The following is a 14,933-nucleotide window of genomic DNA, read 5'->3' on the forward strand; positions in this document are numbered from 1 at the left end:
CACTCCAGTCTTCTGGTCTGGAGAATTCCGTGGACAGAGGAGCCTGGTGGGATACAGTCCGTGGGTTTGCAAAGAGTCAGACACGACCGAGCACTGACACTGTTACTACAAATGCAGTGTATGGAAATAGTTTGTCAAAAGGTGGCAAGGCTGTTAGCCCAGCTAATGAGAATAGGCTGTACATAGTCAGCACACAAAGATTTGTAGAAGTATAATGTCTTGCCAAAATTATACATATATTATCAGCTGAAAGAATTTACTACTGGCAGACTATAAATAGATAACACACTATCAGTAAAGTCAGAAACTTTAGACTCTCTATTGATGTTTCTGTATATAAACTTTGAGTATTTGTTGTTTCTTTTCTGCTTATTTGATGCCTCTGAAATATTTCAGCTCTCATGTCAGTTTGAAAAAGGATGCATGTCAGTCTTTCAGTGAGAAGATTCCTATAGAGGTAGACAAAACACCTGCTCAGTTTATCAGGACTGTTCTTCCTCCAGTTCCTGCAAACTCATTTCAGCTTGAATCTGATTTCAGACAACTGAAAAGTTCTCCGGATATGTTGTATCAGTACTTGAAGGTAAGAGGTAGGAAGCTAGTAGTTCTCTTGTAAGTTAGAAGTCAAAGAACTTCTTTTGTCACTATATAATAATAGGGTTGTATTTGCTTTGTGAACAGTATGATTCTGTGCTTCCCTGATAGCTCAGTTGGTAAGGAATCTGCCTGCAATGCAGGAAATCCCGGTTTGATTCCTGGGTCGGGAAGATGCATTGGAGAAGGGATAGGCTACCCACTCCAGTATTCTTGGGCTTCCCTGGTGGCAGCGCTGGTAAAGAATCTTCCTGCAATGCAGGAGACCTGGGTTCGATCCCTGGGTTGGGAAGATCCCCTGGAGAAGGGAGAGGCTACCCACTCCAGTACTCTGAGTGACTTTCACTTTCACGTTTCTTTCACAGTGTGAATGTAGAAAATGCTCTTATCCCTTGCCTAATACATATATCATCCTGATTAAGCTATTTTAAGTATTTGCAACCAGGGAACCTTTGGAAATAGGTTCTGTGTTAAATTCTGTTCTGTAACAGAAACAATCTAATTTCATACATCATGACTTAAACTTAATTCTCCATTCTTTAAGATGAGGAAAGAAGTTAAAATACAGTGAGTGCCTTCTGTGTGCCAAACTATGCTTACAATATTTAGGTAATCATTCTCCTGAAAATTAACTTTTATTTGCTCAAGGAAAAGAGTCAAATCATATGAAATTCACCAAATAATGGATTTTTTAGCACTTTTTCAAGTGTAATTACTGTAATAATTTCTTATAATTGTGCAGTATATAACATTTCAAAATATATTATCTCATGTAGTTCTATTTTTTAAACTCTCTTTTTATTGCTCTTTGAGCTCTGTTGTTTTCTATTTCTCTTGGGTGATATACGTCTCTCCATGAGATTTTTCTGTGAATTGAGCAGAGTGATTATCTTACAGTCCCTCTAACTTTCTGTTGTAGTTACATTTCAGTGTGATTCCCCATTATTATTCATTAAATACTTATGCATAGTAGTTATTCTTAACTATGTTGATCTAAGCAATTATTATATAAATAATTTGTGATTGGGAATATTGCCATAATTTTCTAACTCCTTATATTTTTCCCAAGCAAATTGAACCATCCTTGTATCCCAAGTTGTTTCAGAAAAATCTAGATCCAGATGTATTCAACCAAATCATTAAAATTCTGCATGACTTTTACATTGAGTAAGTAAATTTAGTTATACTTTCCTACTTTTAGTTATTTGGAAAATTCATCCTTTTTGGTATCATACTGCTACCTTTTATATTGCAGAATTAGCTATATTGTAAATTTTACTGTTGCAGTAGTATAAAGAAATACAAGTATAAACAATGAAAAGGAAAATGATTAGGAGAAAAAAGGACTTACAGATTTTTTTAGAGAAAGGTGGAGTATAGAAGTAACAAGTATTATAACAGATTAATAATGTCTCTTCTATGCCTCACATTTAAGAATATTAGTTTCTTCAGTTGACTTGATTTGGGCACTTAAAATATAGACAGTGTGCAGGAACAAAAGATAAAGAAGACTTTATGTATAATTAGAAATATTATTTTAGTAAGCAGAACTAAATGAGCTGCTTTTAATTGATCATTTGCTTTTTATTTGGACTTCAGGAAAGAAAAGCCATCACTCATCTTTGAAATCTTACAAAGACTTTCTGAACTAAGAAGGTTTGATATGGCAGTGATGTTTATGTCAGAATCTGAGAAGAAAGGTGAGTTCTATAAAAAAAGCTTTTCCTTTATTCTTATGTGTTCCTTTATTCAACAAATGATAGAAAATATTTATTGAATGTCAGTTATGTACAAGGTGCATGCAATTTAATTGCAGTTTAATTAAATTGAGTTACAGTTGAATTAAGTAAAAATTTTCAGTCTGAAAACAACATTGTGAGGTGTAGGTATGATTATCATTTTTCTCTTACAAAAGGGGAAACTGAGGCATACACAGGTAAGGAACTTGCCTGAGGTTCCACAGCTAGGAAGCCAGACCCAGGATTTAAACCAAGGTGGTCTGAACTCTTCTACTTGAAAATATAGTATCAGTGTAATGGTTGAGCTACTGGCATGGTGGAACATGTACAGGGTCCCTGCCACAGGAGCATGTAGCGGGGTGTGGGTGCATAGGTGGTCACATTCATTTTTTTCGGCTAATATCTTTGAGTTTGTTTGATTTAAGCTGAATTCTCAAAAAACTACAGGAGTCAGATGAAGGGAGTGAGGATGTGTAGAGGTTTTGAGGCAGGAGAGGGCAAACTGAACTCAGAAAATTAAAAGGAGTGCAGTGTGGCTGAATTGTAGAGTTAGAGGGTAAAGAGAGGCAGGTGAGGAACTTGAAGAATTATATCCCTTATTTATTTCTACATTTCAGTCTTTGGCATAAAGTATCAGTTTTGGGGAACGCTAATATAAGTAAAATCAAACTATGGAGGCACTTCAATTACAGTTGTCCCTTGAACAGTGTGGGAGTTAGGGGAACGAGCCCTCTACACAGTTGAAAATCCACATACAATTTTACAGTCATTCCACAGCATCTGAGGTTCTTCATCCAGATTCAGTCAACTCTGGATCATGTAGTACTATAGTATTTACTACTGAAAAATATCCGTCTGTTAGTGGATCTGTGCAGTTCAAACTCATGTTGTTCAAGAGTCAGTGGTACTCAAGAGTTTTAAGCTACAGTCTAGTTTTAGAAAGGAAAATCATTAGAATGCACCTCCTGGAAACACACTTTGAGCTCCTTTTCTGTCTCTTCTTTATGTTTGTAGCAGTGACGTTGAGTCTTAATCACTAAAGAAAATACTCTTTATGTTGTATTTAAGGAAGTGGATCTAGTTTAGAGAGATTCTTAATAAACTTAAACCAAAAGAATTCTCAGCTTAATCTTTAGTTAATCAGAAACAGTCCCTGAAATTCCCTGAAGGTATTAGTTTGTTATTACTATTCTGACTTCTCTTCTATCACTGTTTAAAGTCATTCTGCCTACCTCACTGACTGTGTTTTTTAATGTACCAAATTGCCAGGCTTCTTGTAGCCTCAGGGTCTTTCTGTTTGACTGTTTCCTTCAGCTGAGACTGTCCTTCCCTGCCTCTTCTTCATTTCATTCAGTTTCCACCTAATAGTCACTACCTCAGAGTCACCTTTCCTCACAGGCCTACTCAAAATAACTGCCCGCCTCCCCTTCCTCATCACTGTCTGTCATCTTACCTGGGTTTATTTTCTTCATAAGACAGAACTGCAATAGAGGACAGTATTTTAAGTATGTATTTCTCTATCCCTAATAGAAGCTCCATGACAGCAGGAACTTTATCTACCTTGTTCTCTAGGTCTCAGGGTATTAGAATAGTGCTTAGTACATGAAAGCCTTAGTATGAGTGCTTGACTGAATGGATTTCTTGTCACTATGATGTGGTTACTTGAAGTGTAGTCAAAGAATGTGAGTTGGTTCTCCAAACTGGCCTACCAATACTACTGTCTTGGTTGGATCACCACTCTCTGCTAGGTTAAACATGGAAGCATTTAGAATAGTTCCTAGCATGTAACTAAATATTCAATAAATAGTAGCTATTGTCTTTTATTATCATTGTTATTAGTAACAACTGTTAGCTAGTTTTAATGTTGAGGGATATAGTATGAACTCCTAGCAGTGTTTTCCAAAATGTTAACTGTGGACAGTTCACTGGTATGAAAAATAAAGATTTTATATGACTCATAAGGAAATCTTATTTTTAACTTTTAATTGTTATATATTTTATTATATATTTTAAAAATACATAGCTTGCCCATCAAACATGATTTTTGTGGATATTGCTGCTAATTTTCTATTTATAGTAGTGATAAAAAATTTTATTTTAAAATAAAATGATTTCAGGTTTGAAAAACAGTTAATTGGAATATTAAGTAAATAAAAGTATACTTGTTATACAGGGCAAAAGTCTTTAAGGTACTACAGAATGAATTATGTTTAATCTGCAAAGTTCATGTCATTAAGGATATAGGGAAAATTGTTTATTGCTAAAGCAAAATATGGTGGCAGGAAGCATCATTGGGTTGCTGTATAATTTTCTGTTCTCAGGTTGGCTCTTTAAATATCTGAATTAGAATTTACAAATAACCCTAATGATTGCTTTAAAATGTAAAAAGTATTTAACAGACTTGATTATTCCTTTTAATTTTTGCTTTACTTTGGAGAAAATGGAGATTCAAATGAAATTTTTTTCTTTTTCAGTTACACGTGTATTATTCAATCACATAGACAAATCAGGATTGAATGATAACTCTGTTGAAGAACTCAAGAAAAGATATGGTGGTTGATTTCCATTTTTGCTGAAATTATTGCCTCTTTAAATTTCATATGTAAATTTTCTACTGAAATTAAGTGTTTTGCTTTTTAAGAAAATTAAATCATACAGAAAAAGAACTGTTTTTGGACATAAGCTAATTAACTGTAAAGTGAATTGTGCTTAACTAGTGATAAATATACTTAAGTGAACTATTTATAAGTTTTTTCTGAAAATAAAAATATAAATAATGAGGTATACTTGTAAAGATCAGTATTCTATTTTGTAAGTCACTTGAAATGTTTAGATGTATTCTTCAGTGCCTCATGTTACATTATTTTTATATTTTTATGAGTTTTTGTAACCACATGTTAAGGTTGCTTCATAAGCATATAATAAAATTATGTTTATATATAGAGAATTAGGTAGATAATCATGTTGTTTCATTATAAAATGGTTTCATATCATTGTGCCAGTTCACTAACATAAAATTGCTTAGTTGCAGGATGTGTATTTTTAGTGTTTATTTTGAAGGATGACTTTATTATTTAGACTTTTTAATAAAAGATTACTTGGAGAGTCACAGCATCCTTAAATTTTAATGCTACAGTTTTTTTCCCACATGATATCCATGTTATATGTCAAATATAAGACAGATAGTCTAAAGCAAGGTGGAAACGTTTGAACACTTGGAATTTTCAGGTAGTAGTTAGCGTATAGCTTGTGTGTAAATGGTTCATGCGAGTGTGGTGACTGTGAACTTTTGAAATCTGGGCTAATGTTCTACTTATCCTTGTTCTGCATGGTACCTGGCCCAGTCCTTTGCATAAAGCTAGGTGCTCACTTGATATTTATAAAATTTAATGGAACTGATGGCAAGAATCAATTTTAGTAAATATTCAAACTAGCAACCTAGCAAATTTTGGGCATCCTGTAAATATTGCTAAAATCAAATTAGAGACCTCTGGGCACCATCCTATAGCTGCTGTTAGCATCAACAAGACAGTCAAATTTAAGACTTTATTTTTGTTGTAGCATACATATTATTATGCTTGTAATTACTTGAGGAATAATCAATCTGTTTAAAAGAGATAATTTCCCCAGTTCATGGTATAACTTACTAAGATGATCATAGTTTATATAGCTCAATGTTTTACAACATACTTGGAGTTTATATATGTTGCTAAATGTATAGTCTTGCTGTGATATATAAATAGGTAATGAAGTTTAGCCATAAAGTATTGCTTATACATAAGTTTATACATAAGCTATGTAATGAATTTTAAATGACTTGAGTTTTTCTTAAGTCATTAGTAAGAAAATGATTTTGCTGAGATTTGCATGCAGGAGGGTGCTTGCGAGGCTTGGCTGTGGGGAGATGGTTGAGGGAGTGGGAGTCAGATTATGAAGGGCCTTTCATGAAGTGACAAAATAAGCCAGTTTTCTGAAAGTGATGAGGAACTAGTGAAGGGTTTTAAGCAAGGGAGTGACATGTGTTTTGATTTTTAAGATCATTCTGGTAGCAGTGATGAGGGGTGGATTGCAGTGATGGTGTGGCTGGAAACAGACCAATTAGAGGAATATAGGAGATGAATAACGTTTGAACTAATAATAGTGGATAACATGAAGTACTTATTTGCCTGACATTAGGGGTTTATGTCTTTTTTTTTTTTTTTTTTCATTTAAATCCTCAGCAACCTTAGGAGATAGGTTCTGTTATCTCTAATTTACAGATTGAGTAAATTGAGGCATATATAGGTTGTGTGACTTGCCCATGGTTACTTGGTAATAGGTGGTCTTTACCCAGAGGTTTCTTGCTCAGCTGTCATTCTATACTGGCTGGTGCACAGGAATGGAAGACAGGATGAGTTTAAGGTTTATTAAGGAGGGGGGATCCACAGGGATTGGTGGTATTCATTCACTTCCATTCAAACATTCCTTGAGAATCCATTGCGCTGGAAGGTGACTAAGTGCTGGGTGAAACACAGGCACAATTTCTGCCCTCCGGTAACTCAGTGTAGCTGGGGAGTTAGATAAATTAGCATTTATGGTATAGTGTCATGAGTGCTCTGATACAGTTTGGAGAGGGCACTGGGGAGCATGGAGGGTGCAGCTCTGAATCAGATTGGGTGAAACAGGGTAGGAGGAGGCAGCGTTTTATATGAGACTTGAGCTATGGGAACGATGGTCCAGGTGCATGATGGGAGGGAGAGGGTCCTGGCAGAGGGATCAACAGAGGTGAAGGTCATGTAACATATTAGAGCCCCTTGACTTGCCCTGGGGATCATAAGCAATTCTATATACCATCAGGGCTGATGTATGGCATAGAGTTAGAATTTGATTGGGTACATCCTTCTTTTACTTGTTTCTTATTTGTTAATTTTTCATGTATGTACATCCTGACCCCATACTAGATTTTGAAGCTGCTTTGAAGGTCATGACACTGTCTTGTACGTCCTTAGTGCTAACATTGGCTTTGTCCATGGCAGATGCTCGGTTAACATTTATGGATGGATCAGCCTAGATTATTACCACCTTTCTGCCAGATTAGGTTTGAGTTAGTGCATTTCTTTTCTCACTGTGGTTATTTAATGCAAGACTGTCATTTAGTCCTGGCTCTTCGAAGCTACAGATATATCATATCTGCTAAATACTGGGTTTTTCCTTAGTAAGCTTCCGTGATGTTGACACAAACTCCACAAAGAAGCTGTCCATTTAGTTTACTACATACTATCTCCTGTTTTTTTTTGAGGGGGGGTTTGCTACTGACTGATTATGATAGCAGACAATTTGCTACCACTAATCTTCACAGATGTTCTTAAAGAAATCATGTTTTCATGCTTTTACAAATCTGAAAAGGTGGGAGATAGACTTTCAGGAGCTTTTGCTTTTGAAAAAGAGATGAGAGAGTCAGTTGTTTTCCTGCAGTGAGTTATAAAGCAGATGGCATTAAAAAAGAAAGAAAAACTTCTAATTCACTGGAGAAGCACACTATTCACATCTCTTTCACAGAAATCACTTGGAAAGTAGAAGAAAAATGAGCTATACAGATACAGGTTAACCCCAAATTAGATGGATCAAAATCAATAATAATTTGGACCAACAGAAGCACTTGATTAAAAAATCCGTGTTAATTTAATTGTTTTATTGCGCTTATATAGGTTTAACAATTCAATTATTTGCCCTTGAAATGTGAAGATGGATAGCTTCACTTTAACTCAGCCCCAGCATCAGCCCATCTTGCCATAAGACATTTAACATGATGAGTGACATCTTTTATTTTTCATAGCAGTCTTTGTGACCTTCTAATCCCAACCTGGCAGTGGTGAGGAGGCAGAACTCCTTAATCTCTCTTTTGAAAATGGCTGTTCCTGCTTGAGCACTTCGGTACTCTGGAAACCTTCAGTAACTGATGCTTATTGTGGAGTTGAAGCAAAAAAGGCCTCTGGGTAACTATTACCCTGGGTAATTGTATTTCCTAAATATTAATAATCTATGTATGCCCCACTAGATGTGACTCTTGTGGGGTCTGTGGTTAACAGTGCAGAGGGCCTGCATAGGGTTTGGCCTCCTTGTTCGCCCTGGCTCTTCCTATCCCAGGATCCAGAGTTGGGGGCAGCTTATTTAAGAAGATGAGGCCCCTTCAGTTTGGGTTGACTTTTCTGGGAGATAGGCAGTCCCCTCGTGGCTCATGGGATCGACTGCTTTGGCAGTTGGTGACTGGCACCGTGCTGACAGCTGCAAAAACAGTAGGACCGAGGGTGATGAAAAGCCAGTAGAGGAATATGACGGATGGTTCTGGAGCTGCAGATGTCGGCAGCAGGGAAAGCTGCAGGGAGGAGGTGGGGTCTGAGTGGGTCTTGAGGAACTGGTGGGCTCTGGCTAGGTAGGGGAGGGGTGACGACACACTACCTGCCTTGAGTAGGTGATGGATAGTGAAATGACAGAACAGAAATGGCTGTGATTCAGCAATTTTCTAATGGCCAGCAGTTTTCTAATGGCACAGCAAACCCAGACCCGCTCACACAGGTGAGGTTGCAGGGAGAACACTCTAGTAGATCATTTTATGTAATGACCTTGCAGCATTTAAACTAGATGTTTTGAAATAATCAGCTTGAGGGATCAGAGGAAAAAAATCAAAGGGAACAGATAGGTGGTCATGCAGTCAACATGGATAAAACTAAATTTAGGCCTCATTATAATCCTTCTTTTGTTTATTATCTCTTTGGGGAATAGTGTAAATGAGGAAGATAAAAGTCTGAGTTCTTGCTGTCTAGTTTAATTTACTTACCACTTGCTTTACTGATGACATTTAAGACCATCAAAATGAACATAATTGATGATGACCTTGAGGCTGATAATGGGAAGAAAATGTTTCATGAAACCAAGGACATCCCTTGGGTAGTGTGGGGCAGATGAAATCAGGATAAAATGAGCAGCTTAATAAAGGTTGAGTTTAGAAATAACAAATACTGAAAAGTATGTAAAAATGTCATCAGTAATAAAAGATTCTCAGCTGCTAATACACTACTGAAATACATCACTCTTCCAAGCCCTGTCTGGTTGTCTTGTTGTCTTTCACTAACGAGTCTCCTGAGTTGCTTGCTGTCTCCATGTGGAGGCCTGTTTGCACAGAGCAGAGCACAGTGCTGGATAAACAGCTCACTGACTGAAAGGCCAGCAGAGCTGGCGAGAGTCGCTGTGTATTGTTCACAAACACCACGCAAAAGTGATTCTGAATTAATTTGATATACAAAAGAGTTTAAAAAAGAAACAACCATTCTATAGCCAGAATGGTGAAAACACACAGGGGTAATGACTCAATCTTTTCATTAATCATGTAGCAGAATGGAATTTGTAGCACTGTTTAGAATACATCTGAAATTTTGTCTTAAAGAACCAGGGCAAGAGAGAAGATAATAAAGAATTTATCACGACAGTGTGATGTATAGTTTTCTTGACACTTGGTTGGTCCTATGTGACCCTTGAAACTGTCCTTTGAGATATTTAGGGCAGCACTTAGGTTAAATTATTTGCTCAAAGTCCTGTGAGTAATGATAGAACTCAGAACTCAATGCTGGTTCCGGAAACCTCTAGTAGGTCTCTTCACGTGGGATCCAGTAATGACAGGGACTTCACTGAGTAAACTTTTACATCACAAACCTTTGAGCATGGGCTCAGTGGGAACTAGAAGGTATCCATACCAGTGGGGTATAAACCTGCAATGTATTTTCAAGAGATGGTTTGCACAGCACATTACTTGTCTCATAACAGGAAGTTAATAAATATTTGTCAAATAAGTGAATGAATGAATTCAAACACTATAGAATTGAGCTGAAGAATCCAGATGAAGAGCCTTTTAAGTTTGGCTCAAAGCATTTGTTGAATGTTAAAGACCTTTTTATCATCGATGGGGATTATTTCAATTCTCTTTTATAGAATTGTGTTTAAAAATCTACCTGCAAACATTTTTTGAATACTTAACAAGTGTGGAAAGAGAATAGGAATTTTGTCTCACGTGGAACTCTCTTTTTGGTCCTAACAGTTCAAAAAAGTTTAGTGATAATATTAAGCTGCTGTTTGTATGCAGTCTATTATGTGCTGTGTACTGTACTAGGGCTTTGGATATATCATCTCACTTCACCCTAAAAGCATGCCCACAGAGGTAGGCGGTCCTGTGAAGCGGGGAATCCAGCAGAAGTTAGACTGACTTAGACACTCATGCTCTTCCTTCTACACTGCAGTCACGGCCGAACAATCTTCATGATAATGCAAAAGCAGGACCAGGGAAGGGACAGGCTGGCAGGCGGATTTCTTTGGTATTACTGTTGCCCACAGGATGTTCAGAAAATAGCATGTATGTGGCAGAAAGCATTCTGATGGAATCAAAATGAAAGTTTATTTTTTATTGAGGTAACTTTGGTTTATATGTAACATTATATGTTTTATGTGTATAACGTTATATTTCTACTTCTATATACACTATAATGTGTGCTCACCACCAAAATTTTAGTTTCCATCTGTCATCATTCAGTTGACCCCCTTTACCTATTTTTCACACACCACAGTGTCGTATACTGACCACATCGGAAAGCCCACCTTCTTACACCAAGCCGAGTCCCCTTTTCCAGTTTCATAAAATTGGTAGGGTGTGTGGAAAGGTATCCTTCCTTCAATACTTTAGTGCATGGGACCTGTATCTAAAATAAATATCAGACTGGACTTTGAAGAGGAGATGTCGTGAAAATGCGGTCAGAAAGAAGTGTACAGAAATGTCTCTTTCCTTGGGACAGGGTTGGGTGGTGGTGCATGTTCGTATGTGTGTTTACACGCACGTGTGATGGGTGGGAAATGGCAGTGACTGTATGTGGTACTCAAGTCTGCTTTAAGTTGTGGCATACAGGGATACCTGTTTCTCTTTTTTTCCCCTGCCTCTCTGTTTCCATCACCAATCCTTTTGGTATTTACAGAGTCCATTAAAGTAATAAGATGTAGTGATTTTGCGGTTTAGTCTCACTGGAATCCTTGAATATATATGTTCTGTAACATCAGAGCAAAAACCGTAATAATGATGAATTCAAGGCAGATTCTGAATTACGGTAAAGGAGTGCATTTGCAGTGGCAAAAGGCCAGACTGAGACCAAGAAGTTGTCATTGTTCTGTGGTCGTTGGTCTAATACCCCAAAGGTTATAGCATGTTTCATCCTCTTTTCTACTCTTTGAACCAAGCCTTCTGTGAGTGCTAAACATCCTGGAATTCTTTGTGATTAGTTACTGCTCATGGGGCAGGTGGTACTTTATTAGGATGGCAGGAAAACCAAAGGAAAGTACTCAGATCCATTTATTAGCCAGCAATAAATAGAGACCACTGATGTGCCAATCTGTTTCTCCAGCTACTGGTCTGATTTTAGTGCCAGGAACCTACAATTCAAGACCAAACACTGTTATCTAGAGAGTCTGGCAGGAGTGGAAGCTCTGCTTGGTTATAAACTTGATCATGTCCTTGGCTCTGGCCCTGTATTGGTGACAGAGGGCCCCTTGCTGGTTACATCTCCCCACTGCCTCCCTGTAATGCCTGGATAATCTTTTCTAGACGTCTTGGAGACAGTTTTACTTGGCCCAGGCATGATAATAATTTGAATTTGAGCTAATTGGTCCATTAGCAGGGATAATTTTATGTGATTAAAACTCATGCCATCCTCATGCCTTGGAGAAGAGGATTCTGAAAAAAATCCAAAGGCAGGCCTTGGGAGACCAAAGTCAATGTGGAGTTTAGTTATCTGGAAGTGAAAAAGGTGATCTAACTGGGGAAATGGAGGAGAAGAGGAAGGTAAGGAGCCTGCCACCTCCCACAGGCTCAGAGCTTTGAGTGGGGCCTGGAGAAGCTGAGGTCCCGGGATCACAACTTGATAAGAGTATCCATGGGTCTCCAGGGTGAGCAGTCTCCTGAGTTGGTTCAGTGCAAGGCACTCCTGACAGCTCTGGTTATTGTAACCTCAGTAACGATTAGGCTGAGGTTAGTGGAGGGTGAGGATGCTATAAAGTAGCCTCCATATGCTTTTAGCCCTTGTGCAGATCAAACAGCAGGGCCATCTGAAGCCCCCCAAGATGCAGAATCCAGAGAGGGTACCACGCTCAAATTGACTTATGTGTTATCACCAGGGATCCAGCTCTAGGGGGTCATTCATCACTCTGATGCTCCCAAACATAGCCTGAGCTGCCTCCCTATGTCAGTGGAAGCCTTTTGTTGGGTTCCAGTAACACCCAACCCAGGGAGTGCTCACACATGCACAAGTGCCCCCTGACTGCTGGTCAGCTCGTTTCTGTATGACTGCAGCAGGTTTCTCTGGCCATCTCCCAGTCTCCCTCCAGCTTCTGCTCCTCCCCAGGCCAGCTTACCCAGTGTGTGGGCACGCGCTTCTCCGTTAGTTTCCCAAACTCAGGTGACACTGGAATGTAGAGTTTAACGAAATGTTGCCACACTTGAGGATGTCATCGGGGCATCAGGGGACAGAAAAGGGAACAGGTAACCCTGCCTGTGAAGTCCACTGCTGCTTTGCACGGGGGCCCCTTCTGAGTCAGGTGAAAGAGATTTGTAAACCTCACAGTTTGTGAGCAAACCTCACAGTCTCTGCAGAGGTTACAGTTTTCTGTGAAGATGAGCTTCACAGTTAAAGGCTCAGTGTCTCAGCCGGCAGCCTCTGCCCTTGCACTTGTAGCATTCCTACTTTCTGGACTTCCCCGAAAGAGTGGGTAAGAACTTACCTTACATCTGCTTGGCCAAAACCCCAGTTGTGTTTCCCAGAAAAATGGGAGAATCTTCCCGAAGGGAAAAGAAAATCCAGGAAACACACAAGAATGCAGAAATGCTTGCGTGTCCTCAAATTTTGGCTTTATTTTTACTTTGATTTTGTCTGTTACACTGCGTACCTGGGACTGGACTTTGCGCTTTGACTCACCCTATCGCTTCTCTCGTCCAAGGAAGCCTGTTGGGTAATCAGAGTCCGTCAGTCAAAATGTGGCTGTATAGTGTCTGGAAAAATCTCCAGCCTGCAGTCTGAAATGCTACAGTCAGGTTGCACTGCATGTTTACCATCTCATTTTTCATTACGTTTAATCTGCCATTGCTTCTGACAGAGAAAAGAAGAACAAACTTTTCTCTGACCGACCACGTGACAACAGTGGCCACCGAAGAATTTTGAATCCAGGACATTTTTGAAAAGAGAAAATCATACAAGGGAGTGAGGCTCCTTAGAGGAACTTGGAAGGCAGTTTTAACAGGTCACCTTAACTAGCTGTACACTACCTGAATTCAGGACTAAGATTTTCATTATTATAGGGACCAATATTGATTTTAATTATCCTTAACATTTGTTACAAGGAAAGCAGAGTCTCATTTTCATGTGTAGTTACTTCCCGTAGATCTGGTTTTTACTCCGAGCTGTATTCGTTTTTTCAAGGGCTGCCTTATTAGATTTGATCCAGGAGATGGCAGTGTGCTTTTCATTTTGGGACTTGAATGTGACCTCTTACACCTTCTTCTGTAAGTTGTCATGTGTAATAGGGTGGTACATTGTGAAGTCCATGATGTAATATGTTCATTGATCCACCATACTGAAACATTAATAAAAAATAAAATCTGAATTATAGAAACTGGGTTATAAGTTCATAAAATGAATCTACTTATTTTTATTAATCAAATAGTGAACACTTAATACTGTACCAGATGTTCTATGGGGAAATAGAAATGTTAAAAGCCATTATTTGCTTTAAAAAGCTTAAAACCTAGATATGGACCCACAAAGTTAGTAAGAATGAAACTGAAGACAGTTATATGTTAATTAGGAGTAAGAGATTACTGTGGTCAGCAAGAGGACTGCTCAGAGGGAGGTGGTAATTAAAAGGATGAGTAGGAACTTTTGGATAAAGAGGATGGATTAAGCACCATAATTTTTCCCTCTCTCTTCAAATCCTACTAAAATGATAGTATAGGATTATAAATAGATAAATCAGAACAGCAAAAAAAAGAAAGGCAACATTAGGAAATAAGATATCAGCAAATTTTTGAAAGATGAAGATGGAGAGAATTATAAAAAGGATTTCCATGAAGGAGCATGGAAATACCTTACTAAGTAAGGTCTTTATCAAGTTAAAGAAAGTGCATTTTATTTCTATTTTTCTGTTTTTTTAAATTTTTAATCAAGGATAGTTAAATTTTTTCAAGTACTTTTTTTGGTGCACTATTGATAAGATCATGTAATTTTTTTTTCTATTAGCTTTTTAATATGGTGGATCATATTGATTCACTTTCAAATGCTAAACTAGACTTCCATCCCTGGGATAAATCCCACTGGGTCATAGTATAGAGGTCATAGTATAGAATTCTTTTTAGATAATGCTGAATTCTACTCCCTAATATTTTGTTAATTTTTTTACATCTATATTCATAAGGAATGTTGACCTGTAGTTTCCTTTTCTCCCTCCCTCTCTCCTTTCTTTCCTTCCTTCCTTTTCTTTCTTTCTTTTTCATTCTCCGTCTTTGGTTTTGTACTAGGGTAATACTAAACAGAAAAT

At 37.9% G+C, this 14,933-nt stretch overlaps 1 protein-coding gene across 1 annotated transcript in view; it reads left to right on the forward strand.

Moving 5' to 3' along the window:
* Nucleotides 1–5,005, forward strand: part of RPAP3 (RNA polymerase II associated protein 3) — a 33,890-nt gene extending 28,885 nt beyond the window's left edge. The window contains exons 14-17 of the mRNA XM_052640458.1: nucleotides 397–583; nucleotides 1,664–1,761; nucleotides 2,194–2,294; nucleotides 4,808–5,005. Coding sequence (XP_052496418.1) covers nucleotides 397–583; nucleotides 1,664–1,761; nucleotides 2,194–2,294; nucleotides 4,808–4,893 — 472 coding nt within the window. The 3' untranslated portion in view covers nucleotides 4,894–5,005. The remainder of the gene's footprint in view (nucleotides 1–396; nucleotides 584–1,663; nucleotides 1,762–2,193; nucleotides 2,295–4,807) is intronic.
* Nucleotides 5,006–14,933: the final 9,928 nt, after the last annotated feature.

This window comes from Budorcas taxicolor, chromosome 5, assembly GCF_023091745.1.
Source record: "Budorcas taxicolor isolate Tak-1 chromosome 5, Takin1.1, whole genome shotgun sequence".
NCBI lineage: Eukaryota > Metazoa > Chordata > Mammalia > Artiodactyla > Bovidae > Budorcas > Budorcas taxicolor.